Source organism: Chelonoidis abingdonii, chromosome 4 (assembly GCF_003597395.2).
Source record: "Chelonoidis abingdonii isolate Lonesome George chromosome 4, CheloAbing_2.0, whole genome shotgun sequence".
In the NCBI taxonomy this organism is placed as follows: Eukaryota; Metazoa; Chordata; order Testudines; family Testudinidae; genus Chelonoidis; species Chelonoidis abingdonii.
The window spans coordinates 33,507,886-33,535,599 of NC_133772.1; the positions used below are offsets into that span (position 1 = coordinate 33,507,886).

Sequence of the window (27,714 nt, forward strand, 5' to 3'; positions counted from 1 at the left end):
TTTTCCTATGCTTAGTTATTTCTCATTCTTTAAAGGAATTGTCAAGGACTGTCCAAGAAATGTAAATAGAGGAAAAAAAACATCCCTGGACTTATTTAAAAAGGTCCAATCCTACAGTACTTACTCTGGCAACACTGTCGTTGCCTTCATTTTCCAGAGTTAGAACTAGTGTATTGATCTCTTAAAAAGTACCAGTAATTTTGTAATAAAAAATGATTAGCCAATAGAACTGTTTAAAAGTTTGGGGGGTGGGAGGGAAGGAAACATTTTGTCATTGATTCATCGATTACCTGTTCTGTTTGTTCCCTCTGAAGGATCTGGCATTGGCCACTGTCAGAAGACAGGATGCTAGTCTAGATGGACCATTGGTCTGACTCAGAATGGACGTTCTTATAACTCCAAGGACAGAAGGGATCACTGTGACCATCTAGTCTGATCTCCTGTATAACCCTGGCCATAGAACTTCCCCAAAAATAATTCTCAAAGCAGATCTTTTAGAGAAATATCCAATTTTGATTTTAAAAGTGTCAATAATGGAGAATCCACCAGGGCCCTTGGTAAATGGTTCCACTGGTTAATCACTCTCACCGTTAATTACCCTCACGATTTTCATGATGATTTTCACAATGTTTTCCTCATTTTTCAGCTAACACTATTAGCTAGTTTTTCAGTTTTTCTTTGTTCTTACTGCAAAAAAGAAATGTGCATGAATTAATTGGTAAGATTAGAAAATGTTAATACTTATCTAGATTTCTTAGTTAGATTTAGTAGTCCAGCCTTTTGATAGCCAGTAAATGACATAGTGTATGTATTTTCTTTAACCAGTGAATACCATTGTGAAAAAGAATAACTGCTTGACCACTTGTGGCTTGCATTTTACCATAAATGTTGGATGAGGATTACTGAACAAAAACATCTATTTATATAGTCAGCTAAGATGTAAAATACATTAAATAGGTACAATAGAGTTTCACCCATCCTAGGCCATTTTTAACCAGGTCCTTTTGTGACTAGATATTGGCAGTTTGACCTTTAGAGCATTGTTCTTTCCAATTTGTATGGTATACAAAGCACATTTCCCACAGTCTTAATTCAGGCAGTACTTTCATTGACTTAAGTGGGTGTTTTGCTTCCATTAGGATTATATGAGCATGCCTCAAGTAATCATTTCCTCAAAGTTTAGCAAGAAAGTCAGGCAAAGGACTTCATTCATGCCTCCCACTCCAGTGTAGCATTCTCCTGTCTGAATCCCATGGTTAAAAAAGAGCCCTGGGCACAAAACAAGAAAGCAGTGAAGCTCAATCAAGTGGGGTTGAGATCTTTCTTCCTTTTTTTAAAGAGAGAAACAAATTTCTCCCATGAGCAAGTTTATCCTATTCTTTTCTGCCACGGCACAAGTTACCCCTAAATTATGGCCAGCCTAGTTAACTTACATTGTAGTTTTTGACTGCCTTCAAATTTATGTCTTCCCTATTGCACCAATGTCTGTCTTCATCTGTCACTAAACCCAAAACAATACTATCACTTTAGAATGGGATTTTTATAGGTGTTCGATGTTGACCTATCTCTTCTCCCATTGAAGCCACTTCTGTTGTTCTAAATTAATGGCAAGAATTAGGCCAACACTGATCTATCTTGAAAATCCCACCTGTAATTAGCCAAAATGTACAGATTTCAGTAAAATATTTGAAAACTATTCCCAAGCCTCCTTAAAACACTTTAAAAAAGGGATTTAAGACATAAAACATCAATTTTTGTTGATATAATGTATATAATATTCAGTAATCCTCATTTCATAGTTCCCATTACTTTTAGATAGTGATTACAGAATTACCTTTAGCAGAACTGATATGTGTCAAATATTTGATGTTAGTAAAAAAAAAAAAATAACACTAATACATCCACCAGCAAGGGTTAAGATAGGAGTCATTACAAGAATATTTGGCATATTGTATATTCATTGCAAATGTGGTCTGGAGACATTTGTACACATTTTGAATTGTCTAAGTAGAAATTCCCATTGCTTTCAGTGAAGCAGGACTATGACCCTTAGTCTCAAATTTGAATGTTGAACATTTTTTATATGTTGGAGTATTGGCTGAATTATTTACCTCTCTCCATTCTGAAAACTGAACATTTATAGCTACCCTTTGTTTCCTATCTTTTAACCAGTTACCAGTCCCTCTTATCCCATGGTATCTTACTTTGCTTAAGAGTCTTTGGTGAGAGACCTTGTCAAAGGCTTTCTGAAAATCTAAGTACACTATGTCCACTGGATCCCCCTTGTCCACATGTTTGTTGACCCCCTCAAAGAATTCTAGTAGATTGATGAGGCATGATTTCCCTTTACAAAACCATGTTGACTCTTCCCCAACAAATTATGTTCATCTATATGACAATATTATTCTTTATTATAGTTTCAACCAGTTTGCCCAGTACTGAAATCAGGCTTACAGGCCTGTAATTGCTGGGATCACCTCTGGAGCACTTTTTAAAAATTGGTGTGACATTAGTTATCCTCCAGTCCACTGGTACAGAAGCTGATTTAAATGATCGGTTACAGACTACAGTTAGTAGCTCTGCAATTTCACATTTGAGTTCCTTCAGAACTCTTGGGTGAATACCATCTGGTCCTGGTGATTTATTGCTGTTTAATTTATCAATTTGTTCTAAAACCTCCTCTGATGACACCTCAATGTGGGACAGTTCCTCAGATCTGTCACCTAAAAAGAATGGCTCAGGTTTGGGAATCTCCCTCACATGTTCAGCTGGCACACCCACAGCCTCTTACTAGAGCCCTGTGACTGATCTCTTCTGAATGAACTAGCCCTTTCCAGATGGGCGCTGACATCAGCAAGACAGTTGCAGCAAGTAGGGTGTAAACAAGTGATCGTTTCCTTCTGAATGATTCTGTCTGCAGGTTGCGGGGTTGCCATCTCACAGATGCTTGTTGTGGGGACCTCTCCTCTGTTCTTAGCACCAGCCAGACCCTATCTGAGCTGAACCTGAAACATAATAAACTGGAGGATTCAGGAGTGCAGCTATTGTGTGAGGGACTGAAACATTCACACTGCAAACTGCAGAAACTAAAGTAAGTAACAGTTGGTTCCTTTACTCTGTGCCTGTAGTTGTACTATCGTTACTTCAGTTATTCCAGTCTGAACGCACAGCACCTCTGTAACTGCACCAACACCACTTGCAAAGCCCTGTCTTCCCAAGGAGTGGGGTAGATGCCCCTTGCTGTGCACGTTTATCAAGTTTTACTGGATAAGTAGATGGATCACACAGCAACTCTAAATGCAGTGTGTTCTACTGTAGGTACTCAGGTTATTTTATTCACTAAGCGTGAATGAGAACACAATTATAGGAGACTTCCACAATTTGATTAAAATAAACTTCCTTCATTCAAATCTTTTACCACCATCACAGGAAGTAATCCTGGGGCAAAGCCTAAAAATAGACACAGAAATAGAAAAGGTGGGGGGTGGGGGAAAGGAGGGAAAGGACAAAGAAATGAAGCAGATACAGTCATTAGTGGTGACTATCTACAGGGCACCCCAGGTACTTTGTCCTTCACTCTTTTCCTGAGCCTGCCAATCTCTCTAGGTCAGTGGCTCTCAACCTTTCCAGGCTACTGCACCCCCTTCAGGAGTCTGATTTCCCTAATGTGCCCCCAAGCTTCATTTAAAAACGACTTGCTTGCAAAATCAGACATAAATACAAAAGTGTCACAGCACACTATTACTGGAAAATTGCTGACTTTCTCATTTTTACCATATAATAAAAGAAATCCACTGGAATATAAATATTGTACTTACATTTCAGTGTCTAGTATATAGAGCAGTATAAACAAGTCATTGTCTGTATGAAATTTTAGTTTGTACTGACTTTGCTAGTCCTTTTTATATAGCCTGTGGTAAAACTAGGCAAATATCAAGATGAGTTGATGTACCCCTCTAAAAGACCTCTGTTTTATGTTCTTCATAAAAGAACTCCAGACTTCAAGCTGATGGGAAGAGTTTTCTTGCACATGGCATTTCCAGGGTGTGGTAGGGCTATTCACCAAGCCTTTGTATGTGATGTTTCTTAATGGCCCATTTAATTTTGATAGACCATCTTAATGGGTAGGAAATGATCCCTCACCCCCTCAACTAGGTTCACAGCAAACATTTTTATAGTTATAAAGCAAAACACACATATCTTACAGCATTGGATACAGACAGCACAAGTGGGATTATTAATGCATACAGCAACTTACAAGCATTTCATAGAATCTAGAGCCTAAATACGTTCTTGTAAGTCTATATATACCTTGTCTAATACTAACCCCACAGGTGAACTGGTCTGGTTTCCAGCTATGAGTTTGTCAGTTCTCATCTGACACCTACAGCCTTGGCAAGAGCTGGCAGCTGGTCTACCAGCCTCAGAGGTATCTTACCCAAATTTGGATTCTGTGTGACAGTAATGGGTTCCCTTAACAGACACCTCAAAGGCAGCCTTGACAATTGCTTAGAATTTAAAATCTTAGCACTGTAGATTAATAACAATTCAGGAATGAATTATTTCTCAAAGCCTCTTCTTTTATGTCCAGCATCAACATAACATGGCCGAGAGAAGGCCTTTCACTTAGAACTGAAGCAGTTCCAAAATTGGAGCACTGGCTCCTACTCTCCCAAACAAGCTAAGAAGAAATAAAAAAATTAAACATGGGTCACCAGAGCCAGCTGTAAAAATAAATAAATAAAATAAAATAAAATAAATATTAATAAGGGGGATTTGACCTCCTCACCTGCTGTCAGAGGCAGCATCAGGACAAACCTGCAGCTGAGAGAGTCAGCTCTTCAAGGAGTCTGTTGTTGAGAAGCTTCTGGGGAGGCAGCACAGGAAGCCTGTGGGGAAAAACATTGATCCTAGCACTGAGAGATCTAATACTGCCATGGAGATATTCTTCACAGAAAGGCAGGAAATGTCTAATCAAGAACATGGGTTCAAACTGGTGAATGGAGGGGCTAGGAAAGAGCTTATCCTCCTACTTCCATCCCCCACCCTTTAATACTTCCAAGTAGAAAGCATTTTCTCCAAGCATGATCAGCAGAGTGAAAATGAAAAAGATAGCGGGTGCTGGCAGAAACATAAACAAAATATTGCAATAGTTCTGCCAGGGGAAGCTCCAGGGCCTGTGTGGTACCGCTGTCTGCCATCAGAGTCCCTCACACTCAGGATTCCTTTGACTAATCTAGACTTCTCTTGACTTATTTCTACCTTGTCCACAATTGTGTAAGGAAGTCTGAGCTGATCTCTTAAAGCCAAGGCACTAGGAGAAGGTGTAAATGTGCATCAGGTCAGGTAAGAGGTGGGCTACTGCATGTTTCTACATCCATCTGTTGCTTTTCTTGCTCAGCTTGTTTTGTTTGGGCCCTTGGTTATACCCCCTTAACTTCAGCTGGAGTCTCTGTCTCAGTGGGAGTCACTGAGCCACATTCAGAAGTGAATTGGAGGGGATGTGGATTACATCCTGGTAAGTGGGTGTGAGGTGTAAGCTGGTTGGACCGACAAGCTGAGGGGAAAGGAGGATGGGGAAGCCTTGACTCTTTCAGTCTCATTTTGTCTCCTCTGTGTGGTGTTAATCGAGCAATAGAAGTAGCCAGGTGTGTGACTGTGAGAACAGTGGGGTAGTATATCTCTGCAGGGTGAGAGCCCCAACTCTCTCACAGTGGGGTTCAGAATCAAAGGCACTGGGTTACTTTCTGAGAAAGCCAGAGCAGTTTGCCAGCAGCAATGGTCTTCACTTACTTAAACTCGAGGGAACCAGAATGGTAGCAGTGAACGAGCTTGTGAATTATTTCCCAGGCGTTTCCTTCTGTGTATTGAGGAATTCCCCATCCTACTAGAAATGCACGTACAACCTACTCACCCTGTTCTGTTCTTGGTTGACCACCCCTTTGTGGAATACAGGGTAACTGCTATAACAGGGGCACATGGAAAGGAATCCAAAGGCTTTCAGTGCCTACAGTTCCAACACTCACTGCCAAAGTATTATGGGTTGCTGCACCCCTTAAACCATTTGGGACCTGAAGCTTGTGCACATGCAACAGTTTGCTTACTGAGTGGGGCACCTCTCTGAGAGCACATAACCCCAGTGCTCTGGGATCTACACTGCTGCCCATCAGTCTCCAGGTGAAGTTTAAGGTGTTGCTTACAAGAGATAAAGCTCTAAATGGGCTGGAACCAGTCTACCTAGGGATCACCTCTTCCCCATACCAGACTGTCACAGCTGCAGTCAGCAGGGGTGCCCAAGCTGGATCCCTCTTGTTATTAAAGAGAGTGGGTGGCTGGCAGAGCACTCTCTAGAAAGGCACTGGGTCTATGGAACTTGTTTTCCTCTTTGTCCAAAATAGCCTGAATTTGGTGACCTTCTGGGCAAGTTGCTAAAGACACCTGTTTGACAGGGTTTTGGAGAGGGCTGAGGGATGCTTCCTAGGTTGGTGAAAGGAGCTTTTTGTACATGGATGAGTTCCTGTCTGAATTATTATTGTTGCTGGGACTTTGTAGCATCAGTTTTAGGTTAGGGGCCTAGAGCCTTGTAGAGATGTGTCACAGATTCCTGGGATTGGTGCTGTGTGCTGGATTTTACACAGGCTCCTGGGAGTAACCCTTAGGCTACACATATGCTCAGGGTCAGCCCAACCATATAGACAAGCTAGGTGGTTGCCTAGGGAGCCAGATTAGATGGAAATGAATTTTTTTATACAGTATAGAATATTAGAGTTGGAAGGGGCCTCAGGAGGTCATCTAGTCCACCCCCCTGCTCAAAGCAGGACCAATCCCCAAATTGCCCCTTCAAGGGATTGAACTCACAACCCTGGATTTAGCAGGCCACTGCTCAAACCACTGAGCTACCCCTCCCCCTGCATATATTTGTGTTAGTATTAATGAAAAGTAAAAAAAAAAATCAATAAAAATTTCTATTTTTATTTTTACCTTGTTTATTTCAAATGCCAAGTAAATAAAAGTAAAAGCTCATTCTAGACTTTTCATTTTTCTCTATATTGAATGTTGGGGGAGGGGCACCAAAGTCATAGTTTGCCTGCGGCTGGCCCTGCCTGTGCTACACACCAGAGTCGGCAGCATGTAGCGTACATGTAGCTACACGACGCAGTGAAAAGCAAGGGGGAGCTGCCAGAACCTTTCACTAACCCGTGTATATATATATAAACAGCAGCGTAGACTGGGCAGGCAGTATAGTGAGTAGGGAGCAGTGTAGGGTAAGTACTCAGGTACATACCCCCACCCTTTAGGTGCATCTTTACTCACTTAAGCCAGATGAAACTGCTATTATACACGTACTAGAGGGGCTACATGAATATGTACATTACATGCTGCTTAAAGAAGCATACAATGTAAATGCACCCTTAATGTGTCAGATACCCAGGTGGTCACACTTTTTACACAAGGGTTGGCCATCTGAGCTCCATCTTTGCTTTCTCCATATCTTGTCTATGCCTAAGCCTGAAGTGAGAGCCTCAGTGTGTCTGAGCCCAGATTTTGATATAGGCCCTGCCTGACCCCTCTTGTCTCTGTTTTCCAGATTCAACCATGTTGTCTTCACATGTTCAGCTACCTCTCTTGCTAGATGTTAATTTTTTGGTCTTTGGCGTTTCCGTTGTCTCTGTAGGGTCTTCCATTCAAATGCATTGATTCCATTCCAGCTTTTAATGGCACATTGATACCAACCCAGACAGCTACACGTCCTGAATCAAACCCCTCATGCCTTCCTTCTGTTCCAGAAGGAGCATTTTAACTCCTCTGTGTCCAGTGGGTGATAAAAATACCAAGTCAGATCGGTCAATTGAGATGCATACTGTTCTTACAAGTACTACAGAAAATGCCACTTTCATCACAAGGTGTCTTTTTATTATTCAAATTGAAATAAATAAAATTATTTCTATTGTCTCTGAATTACGACTGTCTTTAGAGATGCACATTGGTCTCACTGAATGGAAATGTAGAGAATGGGCTATAAACAGATAGATAGTCATTTTGCTGTCTGTTTTTGTCTCCTGTAGATTGGCGAATTGTGATCTCACAGCTGCTTGTTGTGGGGATCTCTCCTCTGTTTTTAGCACAAGACAGACCCTGACAGAGTTGGACCTGAGGAACAACAAACTGGAGGATTCAGGAATGAGGCTGCTGTGTGAGGGACTGAAACATCCAAACTGCAAACTGCAGAATCTAAGGTAAGTAATAGCTGGTTCTTTAGTCTGTGCCTGTTAATGTTGTAGTGTTGAGTTATGTTCTTTTAATCCAGAACACTGTATCCTACAGTGTGTGGATCCCAGCCCTGGACCCTCCCAACTCTGCTCCCAAGGCAAAGAACAGAGAGCCACTGATGTGTTCATTAGTTGCATTTTACTAGTTAAACAATTGAACAGCATTGTGAGGTCTACCCTCGCCTCCTGTTCAGGGTAAAGCAGCTGTGCAGCTGCCCTAAAAGTGCAGCCAATGATCCTACTGACCCAGGGTAATCCTGGGTATGCAAAATAGGTATAGCCAGTTCTGTGCCACCCATATCCCCATCCAACTGGGGCGTGTGCAGAGGCATGGAGGGTGTATGTCAGGGGCATGAGGGGTTGGGGCAGAGTGCATGGAGCTCCATCAGAAGCTAGGTTGGCAAAGCAGCTGAAGTAATTTAGAACACCTTGAGGTTCTTCCAAGTTATACCGGAGACTGTTTGGGCCACTGCTTGGCCCTGAAACAGGAAGATAGAAATGGGGTTTAGAGCCAATTGCTTCACTTCTAGGGCTCTTTGTTGTCCTCATTGGTACCAAGTGTGAACTTGATGCAGCTGAGGACATAATCTAGTGCATAGCATATTTCCTTGCTAGAAACATAATTACTTTATTCAGTCAAGCGATAATAATGACAGACACCTCACTTCTGAATGGGAGCTGTCACTCTTGCTCTCTTAAAAGGTCTGGAGACTAAAGAAAATTAAACACTTTGTTCTTCCCAACTGGCTGTAAACAATAATGTTGATGTTATTTATTCACATTCAATGTGTTTTCCCCAAGGGGGCTGAAAAACAGGTTATTTCTGGCCAAAGTGTCACTGTAATGCTTTCTGGGGTATCCAAAGCTGGGATGCACTTTGCTACAATCTGCTGGTAGTGTGAGGTTCCCCAACTCCTCCAGTCACTGGCCACATAAGCCCTCCCCTCTAGGCCTCATAGTCCTTCTGCAGATTAGTGATAGACATCCTCCAAACCTGTGACCCCTTCAACTCTCCCCCTGGAGCATCCAGCCCCTCGCCCACTGGATACTCATGTATTTACAGGTATTCTATTCCCAAAAGAACAGTATATCTCAGGTTGCCAGTTTCACCTCAGGATCACCACTTGCTCAAATCACACTTAGATTTGCTTATACTGAAAAGAATCATAGGACTGAAAGGAACCACGAGAGGTCATTAACTCCAGTCCCTGCACTCATGGCAGGACCAAGCACTATCTAGACCATTCCTGACAGGTGTTTGTCTAACCTACCTTTAGAAATCTCCAGTGATGGAGATTCTACAACCTCCGTAGGCAATTTATTCCAGTGCTTAACCACCCTGACAGTTAGGAAATTTTTCCTAATGTCCAACATAAACCTCCATTGCTGCAATTTAAGCTCATTGCTTCTTGTTCCATCATCAAAGGTTAAGGAGAACAATTTTTCTTTCTCCTCCTCATAACAACCTTTTAGATACTCAAAAACTGTTATCATGTCCCCTCTCAGTTTTCTCTTTTTCAGACTAAACAAACCCAATTCTTTCAATCTTTCCTCATAGGTCATATTTTCCAGATCCCTAATCATCCTTCAAAAGAACAGGAGTACTTGTGGCACCTTAGAGACTAACAAATTTATTGTAGCATAAACTTTCATGGGCTGCAGCTCACTTCATCAGTTGCCTCCTGTTCTTTTTGCGGATACAGACTAACACAGCTGCTACTCTGAAACTAATCATCCTTGCTGCTCTTCTCTGGACTTTCTCCAATTTGTTCACATCTTTCCTGAAATGTGGCACCCAGAACTGGACACAATCCTTGAGTTGAGGCCTAATCAGCCCGGAGTTGAGCAGAAGAATTACTTCTTGTGTCTTGCTTAAAATACTCCTGTAAATACATCCCAGAATGATGTTTGCTTTTTTTGCAACAGCTTTACACTGTTGACTCATATTTAGCTAGTGGTCTACTATGACCCCTAAATCCCTTTCCGCAAGTACTCTTTCCTAGGCAGTCATTTCCCATTTTGTACGTGTACAACTGATTGTTCCTTCTTAAGAAGAGTACTTTGCATTTGTCCTTATTGAATTTCATCCTATTTACCTCAGATCATTTCTCTAGTTTGTCCAGACAATTCTGAATTTTCATCCTATCCTCTAAGGCACTTGCTTGATATCACCTGCAAACTTAATAAGTATACTCGCTATGGCATGATCTGAATCCTTGACGGAGACATTGAAAAGAACTGGACCCAGAACTGATCCCTGCAGAACCCCACTCATTATGCCCATCCAGCCTGACTGTGAACCATTGATAACTATTCTTTGGGAGCAGTTTTCCAGCTAGTTATGCATTCACCTCATAGTAACTCTAGTAGGTTGTATTTCCCTAGTTTCTTAATGAGAAGGCCATGCAAAACTGTATCAAAAGCCTTACTAAAGTCTAAATATACCACATGTACCACATCCTGTTAGGATATAGATATTCAGACCTGTCTGCAAAGGCCTATACTTTAAGAATTTAGATGTATTCTTATCACTTAGCTAGTTATGGAGGTATAAAGAAATAACCAAAAATCACTGTCTGTCTGTGTAAGGGCCTTCTCTTACTGTGACAGTCTGAGGCCTGGTTCTTAGGCTAAGGCCTTCGGCTAAGCAGCAGAGGCCAGCCATAAACTGGAAAATGTATGGTCACAACCTCACATTCTAAACTAGTCATATTGAAATATGGCAATCTGGGACTGTTAGGAAGGTGGTCCGATCTATCACCTCCAGAGAAAGGGAAGAGCCTAAAACATGTAAAAGGAAATTTAGTTTGATAGTTTTCTGTCTGGCAAGAACTCACTTATCAATAGACACAGCTGGAGAACCCTTAAGTCTGTATAGATGTAGTAGTAAAATCCTGACTTCTGTATTGTTTTGTATGTTTATTTGCATGGTCTCTGTTTGGTTCTGTGATTGTTTCTGTCTGCTGTATAATTAATTTTGCTAGGTGTAAACTAATTAAGGTGGTGGGATATAATTGGTTAGCTAATCATGTTACAATATGTTAGGATTGGTTAGGTAAATTTTAGTAGAATGATTGGTTAAGGTATAGCTAAGACTATTACTATATAAATTAGGGACAAACAGGAAGTAAATTGGGATTCAAAAATAAGGAAAAGGAACTTGGATTTAAGCTTGCTGAAAGTTCACCCCAATAAACATCGAATTGTTTGCACCTTTGGACTTCGGGTATTGTTGCTCTTTGTTTATGCAAGAAGGACCAGGGAAGTGTGAGAGTGAAGGAATAAGCTCTCTAACACATCCCTCTCATCCACAAGACTTGTTATCCTGTCAAAGAAAGCTATCAGGTTAGTTTGACATGATTTGTTCTTGAAAATCCATGCTGATTGTCACTTATCACCTTATTATCTTCTAGAAATTTGCAAATTGATTCCTTAATTATTTGCTCTGTTATCTTACCTGGTACAGAAGTTAAGCTGAGTGGTCTGTAATTGCCTGGGTTGCCCTTGTTTCCCTTTTTATAGATAGGCACAATATGTGCTCTTTTCCAGTCTTCTGGAATCTCCCGTCTTCTATGACTTTTTGAAGATAATAGTTAATGGCTCAGATATTTCTTCAGTCAGTTCCTTGAGTATTCTAGGATGCATTTCACCAGGCCCTGGTGACTTGAAGACATCTAACTTGTCCAAATACCTTTTAACTTGTTCTTTCTCTATTTTAACATATAAACCTACCCCATTTTCACTGACATTCTCTATGGCAACCTTGGTGAAAACCGAAACAAAGAAGTCATTAAGCACTTCTGCCATTTCCACATTTTCTGTTATTGTTTTTCCCTTTTCATGAGTAACGGCCCTATTCTCTCCTTGGTTTTCCTCTTGCTTCTAATGTATTTGTAGAACGTTTTCTTGTTACCCTTTATGTCTCTAACTAGTTTGATCTTGTTTTGTGCCTTGGCCTTTCTAATTTTGCCCCTACATATGTGTTATTTGTTTATATTCCTCCTTTGTAATTTGACCTTCTTGTTTCCACTTTTTGTAGGACTCTTTTTTTGATTTTTAGAACATTTGAGATCTCCTGGTTTAAACCAGGGTGGTCTCTTGCTATACTTCCTGTCTTTTTTACACGGTGAGAGAGTTTGCTCTTGTGCCCTTAATAATGTCTTTCTGAAAACCTGCCAGCTGTCCTCTATTTTTCCCCCTTCCCATGAGATCTTACCTACCAACTCCTTGAGTTTGCTAAAGTCTGCCTTCTTAAAATCTATTGTCTTTATTTTTCTGTTTCCCCTCCTACCATTCCTTAGAATCATGAACTCATTATTTCATGATCGCTTTCACCCAAGCTGCCTTTCACTTCCAAATTCTCAACCAGTTCCACCTTATTTGTCAAATTCAAGTCTAGAACAGCCTCTCCCCTAGTAGCTTTCTCCACCTTCTGGAACAAAAAATTATCTTCAATACATTCCAGGGATTTATTGGATAATCTGTGCCTTGCGGTGTTATTTTCCCAACAGATGTCTGGGTAGTTGAAATCCCCCATTACCACCAAGTCCTGTGCTTTGGATATTTTTGTTAGTTGTTTGAAAAACTCCTCATCCACCTCTTCTTCCTGGTTAGGTGGTCTGTAGAAGACTCCTACTGTGACATCACCTTCATTTTTTACCCCTTTTATCCTTATCCAGAGCGTTTCAACAAGTCTGTCTTCTATTTCCATCTCAACCTCAGACCAAGTGTATACATGCTTAATATACAAGGCAACACCTCCTCTTCCCCCCTGCCTATCCTTCCTCAGCAAGCTGTACCCTTCTACACTAATATTCCAGTCATGCATATTGTCCCACCAGGTCTCTATAATGACAGCTATGTCATAGTTTTGGTCATTGACCAGCACTAGGAGTTCTTCCTGCTTATTCCCCATACTTCTTGCATTAGTATACAGACATTTAAGATAGTAATTTGATTCCCTCCACAAAGTTCTGTCTTGTCTCTTGTTGATCCCTGCTATTACAGCCCATGCTTTCCCCAATTTCTGACCCTTCTCTCAAGTCTGCACGTGTTTGACTTACCTGTAGGCCTTGGTCTCCTGCCCTCTTCAAACCTAGTTTAAACCCCTCCTCACTAGTTTAGCCAGTCTTCCCCTTCCTCAATAGGTGGACCCCATCTCTGCTTAGCAGTCCTTCTTTCTGAAACATCATCCCATGGTCAAGGAAGCCAAAGCCCTCCTGGTGACATCATCTTAGCAGCCAGGTATTCACTTTCAGGATGCATCTGTCTGCCCAGGCCACTACCCTTGACCGGAAGGATCGAAGAGAACACCACCTGCGCTCCGACCTCCTTCATCCATACCCCCAGAGCCCTGTAGTAATTTTTGATCTGCTGAGGGTCATACCTTGCAATATCATTAGTGCTCACATGGATGAATAGCATGGAGTAGTAGTCAGAGAGTCGGATGATCCTCGACAATCCTTCCGTAACGTCTCGGATATGGGCCCCTGAAAGGCAGGGTCAGGGTAACAGATGAGTGCCTCCGTCCCCCTCAGAAGAGAATCTCCAACTACCACTACTCCAGGTTTCCTCCTGAGAGTGGTGGCTGAAGACCTCCCAGCCTTGGGGGTACATAGCTTCTTCTCCTCCACCTTAGCGGGCGATTCCTCATCTCTAATTGCCAGAGCAGCATAACGGTTCTCCATCAACATTGGGGGTGAGATAGTTGTCATGGTGGAGTACTGCCTGCTGCCAGAAGTAACCAGCTGCCAATGTCCTCCCTCTGACAGAGTCATATCCTCCTCCCCCAGTGGTGTGCCAGGAGTCCTCTGTAGCTGGATAACTTCCTCTGCCTTTGACCTCTTCTCCTCAATACTCTCAAGGAATTCCTCATGTGCACAGATGCTCCTTAGCCTAGCCACCTCCTCCTGTAGCTCTCCCACCTGCTTCCTGAGAGATTCCTCCAGCAGGCACCTTTCACACTGGATGGTCCCCTCAGTCTGGTTTTATGTGAGTGAGAAATACAGGCCACAGTCTCTGCAAAACCACACCAGGATCTGGATAGAGACATTCATGGTCGGGTTCTCTGTCTGGCTACAGGTGCAAGTGGAGGAGATAGGAGCAATATTGGCACAGGTGTTACGGCCCTTCCTAACCATAATCACTGTCTCAAGACTCCCTCCTACAAACCCTCTTTTAAACTCCCTTGTTTGCGGTCCCCTGATCGCTTAGCCTCTGGCTTTTAAGGCCTTCTCTGCTAAGTCAGTCCTATCCTCTTGTTAATCACAGAGGGGGAAGGTGATCACTAGCCTGATTGAGGCTGATCAAGGGTGATCAAGGCAACAAGGCTCAAATAGTCCCCAGATACACAATCCCAGCTGACCCAATAACTGAAATAAACCTAAAAGAGAAAGAAAGACGCAAACAGTCAAGCAAACTCAAACTTCCTCACCCCACTGTTTGTACTCACACCTTGTTTGATTCAGCAGAGGGATTGCCTTCTCATTCTCCCCCTCTCAAACTCTCCTGTTTGTGGTCCCCTATTCTCTAGCTCCCCCTGATAATAAGATACTTTATCAAACAGGATAAAGGGTGGATTTCACAGGTCTTGGGTGGCAGGCCAATCCTTGCTCACAGACAACCTACCAACCTGAAACGTATTCTCACCAGCAACTGCACACCGTACCATAGTAACTCTAGCTCAGGAACCAATCCATGCAACAAACCTCGATGCCAACTCTGCCCACATATCTACACCAGCGACACCATCATAGGACCTAACCAGATCAGCCACACCATCACTGGTTCATTCACCTGCACGTCCACCAATGTAATATACGCCATCATATGCCAGCAATGCCCCTCTGCTATGTACATCGGCCAAACTGGACAGTCTCTACGGAAAAGGATAAATGGACACAAATCAGATATTAGGAATGGCAATATACAAAAACCTGTAGGAGAGCACTTCAACCTCCCTGGCCACACTATAGCAGACCTTAAGGTGGCCATCCTGCAGCAAAAAAACTTCAGGACCAGACTTCAAAGAGAAACTGCTGAGCTTCAGTTCATTTGCAAATTTGACACCATCAGCTCTGGACTAAACAAAGACTGTGAATGGCTTGCCAATTACAGAACCAGTTTCTCCTCCCTTGGTTTTCACACCTCTACTGCTAGAACAGTGCCTCACCCTCCCTGACTGAACTAACCTCGTTATCTCTAGCTTGCTTGCTAGCATATATATACCTGCCCCTGGAAATTTCCACTACCTGCGTCTGACGAAGTGGGTATTCACCCACGAAAGCTCACGCTCCAAAACGTCTGTTAGTCTATAAGGTGCCACAGGATTCTCTACTGCTTTTACAGATCCAGACTAACATGGCTACCCCTCTGATACTATCAAACAGGAGAGTATCTCACGCAAAGTTTTCCCCCCAGTCATTAACAACCAGGCTGATTATAACCCTCCATTCTTAGAACAAGGCAGCTGGCAGCTAGATAAAATATACTGGGTGTCTCTCTGCATTCCCCTGATAAAGCAGACTAATTAAGTTGACCTAGGTCAGAGGTTGGCAGCCTTTCAGAAGTGGTATGCCGAGTCTTCATTTATTCACTCTAATTTAAGGTTTCGTGTGCCAGTTATGCATTTTAACATTTTTGGAAGATCTCTTTCTACAAGTCTTTAATATGTAACTAAACTATTGTTATATGTAAAGTAAATTAAGGTTTTAAAAACGTTTAAGAAGAATCATTTAAAATTAAATTAAAATGCAGAGCCCCCCAAACTGGTGGCCAGGACCCAGGCAGCGTGAGTGCCACTGAAAATCAGCTCGTGTGCCACCTTCAGCACGCGTGCCACAGGTTGCCTACCCCTGTCCTATGTTATGTCAATGTACAGCCACTGCAGTAATTGAATCTGTGCGTCCTCACTAGGAGCGCTTGCACCAATTTAACTGCCATTGGGGGATGGTTTCTGAAAGGCAGCAACAGCTGATGTAGGCAACAGTGTCTACGCTGACACTGTATTGACCTAACTACATCGCCTTAAGTGCTACACCTCTTGTGGAGGTGGAGTTAAGTCAGTGTAGCGGACGAGTTGCATTGGTGGGAGCTACATTTTAGTGTAGACGATTACAGAGTTAAGATGACATAAAATGCATAACGTTGACCTAAGTGTGAGGTGTAGACCAGCCCTAATTCTTTGATCTTCATCACAAACAGAACACCCTCCTACTGTGTACTCCTTCTTGGAGATTTTGTGATCTCTTGTCAATTTCACAATCTTGATTAGCTAGTGGCTGTATATGTAGATAGACTTACATTGTAAGACACTGTCATAAACAGATAGCTAAGGGTTAATGTCTATTTCACCTGCAAAGGGGTAACCAAACACCTGACCAGAGGACCAATCAGGAAACAAGATTATTTTTTCAAAATCTCGAAAAGGGAGGGAACTTCTGGGTGTGTGTCTTTGTCTTTCTCGTTCTGTTGCTCTCAGGCTCTGAGAGTGAACTTCTCTCGTCTTCCAAGCTTTCTAATCTTCTGTTTCCAAGTTGTAAAGTACAAAGGTAGAAAGACAGTAAGGCTTCTATTGTCGTTTTTTGTATTTACATGTGTGTTAGTTTGCTGGAATGTTTTTAAATTGTATTCTTTTTGAATAAGGCTGTTTATTCATTTTCTTTTAAGCAATTGACCCGTGTATGATATGTCACCTGATACAGAGACCATTTTTATGTCTTTTTTCTGTCTTTTATATAAAGCTTTCTTTTTAAGACCTGTTGGATTTTTTTCTAGTTAGAAATCACGCCAGGGAAATTGTGTGGGGAGGAAGGAAAAAATCTGGCTGGTGGCAGCGCTATCAGATCTAAGCTGGTAATTAAGCTTAGAGGAATTTATGCTAGGCACCCACATTTTGGACGCTAAGGTTCAGAATTGGGATATATGCTTTTAACAGACACACAATACACAATGGACAGCCAGGCAGAGATAAGCATCTCCTGCCCACTGCTGGATAATACCTGTTTATCACCTTCAGGTGACCTGTCTTAATTTACATAGCTTTAGAACATACTTCTCACTATAGATGCATAATTCCTTAAACATCATTTGTACATGCAGCTCACCATGATTAGGACAACCAATGTGTTACTGGCTGTTAGTATAGTCCTTACATACTGCCCCTTTGGTGCACAGTTATGTAGACATCAGACCCACGGGATCCCTTGCAAACCGCTGTGCACCTCTTGTACCCTCAGCCAGTTGGCACCAAGAGATGTCTGGGTTACAGTCATACTGATAACACAGCTCAGCCAGCAAGTGTTACTGAGAGTGGGTTGTGGGCTGGCCCCCGCCTACTTTCCCTGGCTCTCAGGATCCTGCTACCCAGCCTTCTCTCACTACTGCCTGCAGCCTGCTGCTCACCCTCACACACATTGGCCATCTCTATGTCAGCCATATTCACTGTCCCCAGGATGTCACTTTGCTCTCATTATTACTCTGGTTAACACAGCACCCACTACTGACTAGGTGCTGATCTGAGTCCCTGCCAGTCCCAGAACATCCCGGAGCCCAGTCCTGTCTCCCCAACTCATTATAGATAAGGGGTTCCCACTTGTGGACCAGCAGCTTATTACAGAATGTTATTAGGACTCTCCAGACCATTAGAAATGGACTGTCAATCTCCCTTTCCTTTTGATTCAGATGAACATTCCCTTGTGGAATACACAGGAACTGACACAACAGGTGCACGTGGAAATGAATTCCCTCAGGAGGCTGTCATGCCACTAGTGATTTATCTGTGCGTGTCTAGAGCAGAAAATCTCCTAGACACCACCGACAGCAGTGAATGAGGCAAAAATCAACAACTTCCTCTTGATATCTTTGGCTCCTGCAGATTGAGTCGTTGTGATTTCACAGTTGCTTGTTGTGGGGAGCTCTTCTCTGCTCTTGGTTCAAACCGGGCTCTGAGAGAACTGGACGTATGTGAGAACAAACTGGAAGATTCAGGGGTGAAGCAGTTGTGCGAAGGACTGAAACATCGAAACTCCAGAGTGCAGAAATTGTGGTAAGTTACAGCTGAGATTTGAACCTGTGACCCTGGTTATCTGTGGTTATTAACACAGTGTCAGGATTACGGCCTTTTTACTAGAATCGTAGGGTTACTGTCCGTGCCTGTAACCCAAGAACTGGCTCTCATTTTTCTCTCACTGCTATGAAGATAGGCTGCAATTTACTAGTGAAAAACTTGAATGATCTAGTGTCTCTTGCTCATGATCCAATACGTCTGTTCGTCTACAAGGTGTCACAGGACTCTTTGCTGCTTTTACAGATCCAGACTAACACGGCTACCCAGGGCCGGTGCAAGGAAGTTTCGTGCCCTAGGCAAAACTTCCACTTTGCGCCCCCACAGCCCTGCAGCAGCTCCCCGCCTCCCCCCCCCCCACGCCTGAAGTGTGCCCCCTGCCCCCGTGGCAGCTCCTCGCACCCTGCGGCAGCTTTTTCACCCCCTGGCCCGAGGAGCCCTGCGGTACTCCCACCCCAGCTCACCTCGTGCTGCCAGCGAACTCCCCGAGAACGCTTGTCCCTGCTCTAATTCTCCTCCCAGGCTTTGCAGCGCCAAACAGCTGATTGGCACCGCAAGCCTGGGAGGGTGGGAGAAGTGAAGCAGTGACTGTGCATGTGGAACCCCAGGGCTGCCAGCTGCCAGCAGCGACACGCTGACCCAGGGGAAACCCCTGGTCTGCCGGATGCCGGCGCGGCTGACCAGGTGAACTCCAGGGCTGCATGCCAGCAGCGACGCGCTGACCCAGGGACCCCCTGGGCTGCTGGCGTGCCGGCGGCAGGCGCTGACCCAGGGGAACCCTGGGCTGCTGGCTGCCGGTGGCGACGCGCTGACCCGGGGGAATCCCTGGGCTGCCAGCCGGCGGCAGTGTGCCTGACCTCAGGGAAATTCCTGGCTAAAACCAGCCGGCTGCAAGCGGCGCTGACCCAGGGGAACCCCTGGCCTGGCCGTGCGGCCAACAGTCGGACGCGCTGATCCAGGGGAAATCCCTGGACTGCCGGCTGTTGTGGCAGCGTGCTGACCAGGGAACCCCTGGGCTGCCGGATGCCGCGGGCGGTTCACTGACCAGGGCTCCTGGGTCAGTGCGCCAAGCCGTGGCCAGCCAGGAACCCAGGGGTTTCCCTGGCCAGGAGAACACCTGGGCTGCAACGCTGCCTCAGCGGCGCACTGACCCAGGGGACCCCTGGGCTATCAGCTGCCGCGGCGGTGCAGCCCTGACCCAAGGACACCCTGGTGCTGACCCGCTGCCGCTGCCGCCGGCAGCTCAGACTCCCTCTCCGTCCCAGCAGCAGCAGGCCGTTCAACCACTTAAAAAAAAATTGGGGGTGCTGCTTTTTGGTGCCCCCAAATCTTGGTGCCCTAGGCAACCGCCTAGTCTGCCTAAATGGTTGCACCGGCCCTGCGGCTACCCCACTGATACTAGTGTCTCTTAGTGCACTCGGAAGCTGCATATTGTCATGTTAAAACCTCTAGTTCTTTCACTTAATAAGCAGGAATGAGAACACAAGTCTGAAAGTCTTTCACAGTTTAATTAAAAGAACTTTCCTTCATTCAAATAATTTACCACCATTACCACAAATAATCCTGGGACAAAGACAAACAAACAGAAACAGAAAAAGAGAGGCAGAGTGAAAAGACCCAGAGGAGGGCATTAGCTTACATGTTATTTGCAGCTCATGTAAACACGTAGCCACGGGTTTTAAACCTACAGCTACAAGTGAATGTTTATAAATATCTCTGCCACAACACTAAAGAGGATCAGGAAAAGTGCTTAAACGAGTCATTGAGATTGTGCGGGACGAGAGAGAAAACAAGACTAGAGAAAATGAAAGGCAGATAGGAGGGAATGGAAGCAAGTTCTGTGGAACTTTGGAATGGTAACTGTTTTTTAAATGTCCAGCTCTTTGCACAATCCTAAATATCCCCCCCACCCCGGTCTGTGGTTCTGGGATGTTCTAAACAATCCCTTTCAGAGACTTAATGCAGGGAAGTCCTTTGGCCTATGGTATACAGGAGATCAAACTAGATGATCATAGTGGTTCCCATCTGGCCTTAAAATCTATGAATATTCCCTCTGCAGATTTATTCAGCCTTTGCCTGAGGAATTGCTTGGGCCAATATTGACCTACAGCCGGCAGATTCCTCTCACTCTTGTGCTACTCTTCACATTCCTCACATAGGATTAGCAGGGCCATTGGTTCAGGGATCACGATATCCCTTCCCACTGCTGCTGACACTGCTGCAGAGGCAAGGAATGAACAGAGGGCATTATGGGGGGTGGTTATCAGACCTGCATTTTTGGCTCCTACTATTATCGCAAGGAGCTTTTGTCTGAACATGTGCATTTCTGGTATAAATCTACTGGAGATTCAGGATAGTGAGAGTGCGAGGGTTGTTTGCACAAGAAAGTTGTTGTACACTGTTAGTTAGCTTTTAGAGAGGAAGTCTGGTCTAGAGATTAGGGCAGTATCTTGAGACTCCTGGGTTCCATTCCTTCCTCTGCCAGACCCCCTGTGTGACCTTGGGCAAGTCACTTAGTCTCTCTGTGCCTCAGATGTGTAGATGGGGATAGTAGCTCTGCCCTACCTCACAGGAGTAACAGGAAGAGAAATACACTGTAAAAGATTGAGTTGTTTAGGTACTATGCAGACCTGCCACCATTTATAAAACAACCCATAGATTCTATTAACATATATTAAAATTAATTCACAGACATAATTCCTGTTTGTCCTACTCAGACCTACTGGGTGAATTCATTCCATCCATCTAAACTAGCATTCATTGCACACCATCGGGGTAAATTTGGATACAATCTGGGTTTTATCCAACAGTCCTTCATGATTTTCCCTTTGCCTCCCTCCCAAACTGCCCTTGACTGGTTTCTCTTGCTGCATCTGTCTCTCTCCCTCTTCTTGACCTTGTGTTATGGGAATCTAGCTCCTGACGTCGTCTTAGTGCAAAGCAGAAAGCAGCTGTTGATGGGGGCAAGGATGTGGCCTGATGAGCCGCTACTTACACCCAACTTAACAGGAGTGAAACATGAGCAGTAGCATTTCATACGGAGTGTGTATTGTCGTATGGAGTGGGAGCCCCACCATAAGGAGAAGCTTCCTTTTCAGGCTGTCCTTTGTTCTTGGAGCCCCTGTCTAACATCTGTCTGTCAAGTCCCCTCCTTCGCCTCATTTGAATCTCTCATGAAAACTCACTTTTCAGCATCTGCTACAAAACAGTGTCTCTGCACTGTAATCTCTAACACAATGAATAAAAAACTAAACCCCCAAATCAAACCACAGCATTTAAATCCCCCCAAGTCGTGTCTGTGCATGTACCATTGAGTAATGTACCTACATTTGCTTTGTAACCCAAGTCCTCCTCACCTCCCTAGTGTAATATCCTCACTTGTCTGTCATGTCCATCATTTACGCTCCAACAGGTAAGCAGATTCTTACATCTGTGTGGAGCCCTATTGAAGTCAGTGGAGCTCTGTTCCGGTAAAGGGTCCGGCTGTGCAAATTCTACTGCAAGATCGGGGCCTTAGATTATAAACTGTTCAGGGGAGGGACCTGTGTTCTATGTCACTTGTGTGCTATAAAGTATCAATCAGATGTCTGTGCCACAGGCTCTCATTAACCCCTTCTCTCCCCCTATGGGATTGGTACATCCCACCACAAGGGGAAATCTCCCTCTGTATGTTTACTGCAGTGAAGATTAGCACATGCTGTTTACAGTTGTGGTAACCTCTATTTTGTGATGGGAGCTGGTTGTGCACTTTTTGGAGGAGAATGGCAGAGAGATTCAGGTGGGCTGGCAAAGCATAAAATGCCTATAGGTTTTGTTAAAAAGAAATTGTGAACTCCAGCCCAAATCAAAACTTAATGAACTTCTGGTCAAGGCAGCTGATGTCTTTCAGGATGGTGTCAGGACCTTAAAACCTACCAAAGCAACAGGTGTCCTTGCAAAGGGAGAAACTCCTACATTTTTGCAAAGCTCATCCTGTACATTTTGTGATAGAGCCAAAGGTAGAAGCAGAATTTCAGTATTGATAGGACTCTGGAATTATTTCAAGGTTAACTGGTGTGAATGGAGCACTCCTATAGTGATGAAAAGTTATGGATGAAAGGCTGGCTGGATCTCTGGTGATATCAAGGTTACCATTAATCCATTATTGCATATGGATAAGTATCCATTACCTAGAATAGGTCATATATTTGCAAGTGGTAAGCATTTCTCCTCAAGCAACCTCTCCCAAGCCTACCCAGAAATAGAGGCAGAAGACAGTGACAAGTACCACCCCACAATTGACATATTTCAATATGACAGACTAGTGTTTGGAATAGCATTCACACCTGCTATTTAGCAGTGAGCCATGGACCATGTAACAGAGTATTCTTGGCACTTGGAGTTACAAGGATGATCGACTATTCATGGGGCCTAATGATAAAGAGCATTTTGAAAACCTCTGAAAGGTGCTCTCTGTGGGCTTGTCTACATGCATAGCTAAAGCCCTGTGTGGACACTCCCATTTCAGAAGAAGAGTGCCCTTTTCTGATCTCAGAGTAGCAGCCATCTTAGTCTGTATCCGCAAAAAGAACAGGAGTACTTGTGGCACCTTAGAGACTAACAAATTTATTGTAGCATAAGCTTTCGTGGGCTATAGCTCACTTCATCGGAGGCATGCAGTGGAAGATACAGTAGGAAGATATATATATACACACAGAGAACATGAAACAATGGGTGTTACCATACACATTATAAGGAGAGTGATCAGTTAAGGTGAGCTGTTGTCAGCAGGAGAGAAAAAGAACTGTTTGTAGTGGTAATGAAAATGGCCCATTTCCAGCACTTGACAAGGAGAAATAAGGAACCGTGTGTGTGTGTGTGTGATGGGGGGTTAAACATGGGGAAATAGTTTTACTTTCTTTACTTCTTTACAGTTCTTTTTTTCTCCTGCTGACAATAGATCACCTTAACTGATCACTTTCCTTATAAAATTATGCTACAATAAATTTGTTAGTCTCTAAGGTGCCACAAGTACTCCTGTTCTTTTCTGATCTAGCTTCTATCACTTTCAAAGGCATAAACTGATGCATGGTTGCAAAGTATGATGAGATCCTTAGATGGAAATGTAAAACAGTGGTGTGACACTTCCTATGCACCAAATGCCTCCAAGTTCCCTCCCTCTCCCTAGTAAATGTCAGGCCCTGAATTACTGACAACCATTTTGACCATTCACTCTTATGTTTCAGCTCCCTACTGTAGTGAATGTCTCACACTTTGTCACCCTTTGCTACTCAGTTATATACATGTAGCTGTGTGAAATCAAATGTGTTGGAGAAGTCTGCAGATAAAACACCAAAGTCACATGGGGTTTGAGATGTTCATGGCTGAGCTGCTAAGTTATCTGAGTTTGATCAAGACATCTAGGTACACTCTGATAGTTATGGCAATTTTCTGCAATATCCTGGACAAAACTTATTAAATTAAGTTTAAGTATCTTAGTAGTTAGTTGTATTAAATGCAAATGTTTATGGATTGTATGGAACTTCTTCAAGAGGAAGATAGGATTAATGCAATCTCTGGGAAGTACTGTGAGCTTCAAAAGACTATGTTGACAAAAGTAACAGACAAAGATGATCTTTTGGGACAATATATGTGAAGCTGAACTCCTAGGAAGTACATGGAAGGAGGAGATTGTGAAGCTTCACCTATCGACTAAGTCTTTGACGCATGATCCTAAGTGGGGGACTTTTTGTCTGCTGATCACCTATTGCATGAGGACAGGTCAAAGACAAACTCTGTAAAGGAGTAACTAACATATTCACGAGTGTGCTTGTTCTGAGCTGAAGCTATGAAGAACTTTTGACCACATGTCAAGGCTAATTCTCCACTCTGGCACTTCGAGTGCAGAAGGTGGGGGCCCACAAGGATTCTAAAAATTAATACCTGCCACTCCAGGCTTGTATTAAACTCCCAAGGTTACAGATCCCCCTGGCCTTGGTTGGTAAATGCTGCCGCTACCCAAGTGCAGTACCCCTTTGAGAGCCCAGGAAAGCGCACTTGGGAATTCCTTTGTGTGGGGTAAACTCAACTCTTTCACCCCTCCTCTGGGGAAGAGGTGAGAAAAGGGAAGAAAAACAAATCAGCTGTTTCCACCAGCTATCTGAAAAACATATGCCCAGACCTCTTATCTGCTAGAGACAGGACTCCAGTCATGTTCTTAAAAAAGGTAAATTTATTAAAAAAAAAAACAGGGAAAGAAAATACATCTGGAAAATCAGGTTGTTGCTAGATATTAAAAGAGCAACCGAAAGGATTAAACACCAAGAATGGCTTTCTTGGGGTCCAGTTTAAAGGTTACAAAAACAAAACAAAAGCACCTGTGTTAGCACAGAGGAATCCACAAGCCCGAAATAAACCTGATCACATCTAACTAAACATTTCCTGATTTAGTTACATATCTGTGGTTCCAAATGAGTAGTTTCTAGGTGTGCGGCTAATGATTTTTCATACCTGGCCCAAACCTTACAGCATACCCTGCTGCCCTGTCTCCCCAGCTGAGAGAAAAGCAACAACACAGACAAAAGGGAAGTTTTTTCTCAATTTTAAAAGTTGCTATGCTTTTCACTGGCTCTTTTGGCCAGGTGTCCACTCATTTTCTCTTATCTAAGCATTTCAGTGAGACTTTGTAACCCTTTACAGGTAAGGCAAGTAGAGAACAGCTACTGAGAAGGATTTTTATAGCTAACAGACTGGCTGGCTGTCCATAAAAGGGAGCTCCCCCTCATTTACCACACCACAGGAAAAAACAGTGTGTGGGACTTGAAGGACTAATCACCAACAAAGTCCTTGATAAAGTAAGGGAGTGTTATCTGCTAAGCTTAATAGCATGTGTGTAGGTTCTCTTACTGTTTTTAATATGTCTTCTCTGTAATACTTTTACCTAAAAAATAAATGTGCTTGCTTAGAAAGAGCTGCATGGTAATGTAACTGTGGCAATTATGCCATTTAACATTTCTGAGCAAAAAGTGAAACAGGTCTGCTTAGGCAGCATGACTTTGTTGGGGATATCACAGTATAGGCAAGGAGCTGTGCACTCTGCAAACACCCTTGTCAGGAGGAAGAGACCGTCTCCGCTAAGGTTGCCAACCCTCTCATTTTTTGCCAGGAGTCTCCCTGAATTGGGCTCTATCTCCCAGAAGCTACTGAAGCCAAACCAGGAGATTTTAGGCTGCCAAAAGTCTGGTGGCGCAGCGGGGCTAAGGCAGGCTCCCTGCCTGCCCTATCCTATGCTGCTCCTGGAAGCAGATGGCATGTCCCTGCACCCCAGGGGGAAGCCAGGGGGCCTCCACATGCTGCTCCTGCCCCACCCCCCATGCCTATTCCATAGCTCTCATTGGCTGGGAACTGTGGCCAATGGTAGCTGTGGTGGCAGTGCCTTCAGGTGAGGGAAGCATGCAGAGACCCTCTGCCTCACCCCCAGGGGCCGCAGGGATGTGCTGGCTGCTTTGGGAAGCAGTGTGGGGCCAGGCAGGCAGGGAGCCTGCCTTAGCCTCACTGCACTGATGACTGGGAGCCACCTGAGGTAAGCACTGCTTGGCCAGAGCCTGCACCCCTCACCCTCTGCTCCAGCCCTGAGCCCCCTCCTGGAACCAGGACCCCACAACTCCTTCCACACCTCCTTCTACACCCCAGTTTCCTGCCAAAGCCCTGAGCCCCCTCCCAGAGCCAGCAATCCACACTCCCTCCCACATCCCAATCCATAGCCACATCCATAGCCACATCCCAGTGAAAATGAGTGAGGTTTGGGGAGAGCAAGTGACAGAAGGAGAGGGAATTGCATGAGGTGAGGCGGAGCCTGGTGGAAGGGGCCGGGCTTCAGGGAAGGGCTGGAGGGGGGCAAGAGTGTTTGGCTTTGTCTGATTAGCAAGTTGGCAACCCTAGTCTCTGCTCATGGGAGGTGATGGCTGGGGAGCTGGAAGGCTGAGAGTGGGTGCCCTTGCTGGATCATGGAGGCAGAATAGAGGTGCAATTGCCCTGGTCTTTGACACTCTGTGATGCTTGCTGTAGAGCAGGGGTAGGCAACCTATGGCACACGTGCCGAAGGCGGCACGTGAGCTGATTTTCAGTGGCACTCACACTGTGCAGGTCCTAGCTACCCAGTTCAGGGAACTCTGCATTTTAATTTAATTTTAAATGAAGCTTCTTAAACATTTTAAAAACCTTATTTACGTTACATACAACAATAGTTTAGTTATATATTATAGACTTATAGAAAGACACCTTCTAAAAACATTAAAATGTATTACTGGCAGGCAAAACCTTAAATTAGAGTGAATAAATGAAGACTCAGCACAGCACTTCTGAAAAGTTGCTGACCCCTGCTGTAGACACACATCTGCCTGACATAGAGGATGCACAGGATGGCAAGGATCAGGAAGACAAAATTAAGGTTATTGCAGGCCCTCAGTTCTGCATTTTCACACTTTCCAAAGTTGTCTTTTCTTCCTGTAACTTTAACACTGATTTTCTGGCATTTGTGGTTTTAAAATTGCAGTGCTCTATTAAGATTTGTTTTTAAGAAGTTACTGGAAAATATCTACAAACGTGACTCTAGCTTGATAAAGATTTTTGGCAATTGTATTTTTTAAGTGTACAGTTAGAATATATTGCTCTGCAGCAATGCACTTCTGTGTTTCATGTGGCTGTCCTAGAACATTTTATTGATATAGGTGTGCTGTGTCTTTTGTTTCAGAAAGTTTGTAATTGCAGGCATTTGAGCAACTCTATAAATAAAACTGATGGTTCATTTTTCTTTTCACAGCTTGTCTGTCAATCATATAAATGAAAATACAACAAAGGATTTGAAAGTTTTGCAGAAGAAAAAACCTGATCTGTTGATAGTGCATGATAGAGAAATCGACTATTGGACCCTAAATACACAGACAAGCAGGCCTGTGTTTCCTCTACATCCTCACCATACATTCATTTGTAAATTGTCTTGTAGTGCAGCAATGATGTGGAATATTTTTGAGAGTCACTGGCTGGTTTCTGGACTTGTTCTGCTGTTAAGCATTGTTGTATACTGTTTTCTCTGGTTGATGAATATATAAGTATCTGAAATCCAAGGTTTTGTGCAAGGTTCATTGATCCTCCTGTTCCTCCCTGAAAGGAACCTTTATCATGCAAGATGTTTGAAGTGGGAATTGAAATATGTCTAACTTCCCTTTAAAGCCAGAATATCAAAACACCTTGCCTGGGTAATTTGAGCATATTGCTGCAGGATGTACATCCAGAGAGGTCCCACCACCAGGGGAGGTTTGAATGTACTGGTACTAACTGAGTTTTCCAGAGACCAACAGACAAGGAAAGGGCTTTTGGCATCCCAAGGCTGAGGGCCTTCTT

At 43.7% G+C, this 27,714-nt stretch overlaps 1 protein-coding gene across 1 annotated transcript in view; it reads left to right on the forward strand.

The window, feature by feature from the left end:
- LOC116836364 (NACHT, LRR and PYD domains-containing protein 3-like) overlaps nucleotides 1–27,432 on the forward strand; it is a 76,875-nt gene extending 49,443 nt beyond the window's left edge. Inside the window, exons 11-14 of the mRNA XM_075065029.1 lie at nucleotides 2,921–3,091; nucleotides 8,067–8,237; nucleotides 18,145–18,315; nucleotides 27,134–27,432. Coding sequence (XP_074921130.1) covers nucleotides 2,921–3,091; nucleotides 8,067–8,237; nucleotides 18,145–18,315; nucleotides 27,134–27,422 — 802 coding nt within the window. The 3' untranslated portion in view covers nucleotides 27,423–27,432. The remainder of the gene's footprint in view (nucleotides 1–2,920; nucleotides 3,092–8,066; nucleotides 8,238–18,144; nucleotides 18,316–27,133) is intronic.
- The last annotated feature ends 282 nt before the right edge of the window (nucleotides 27,433–27,714 follow it).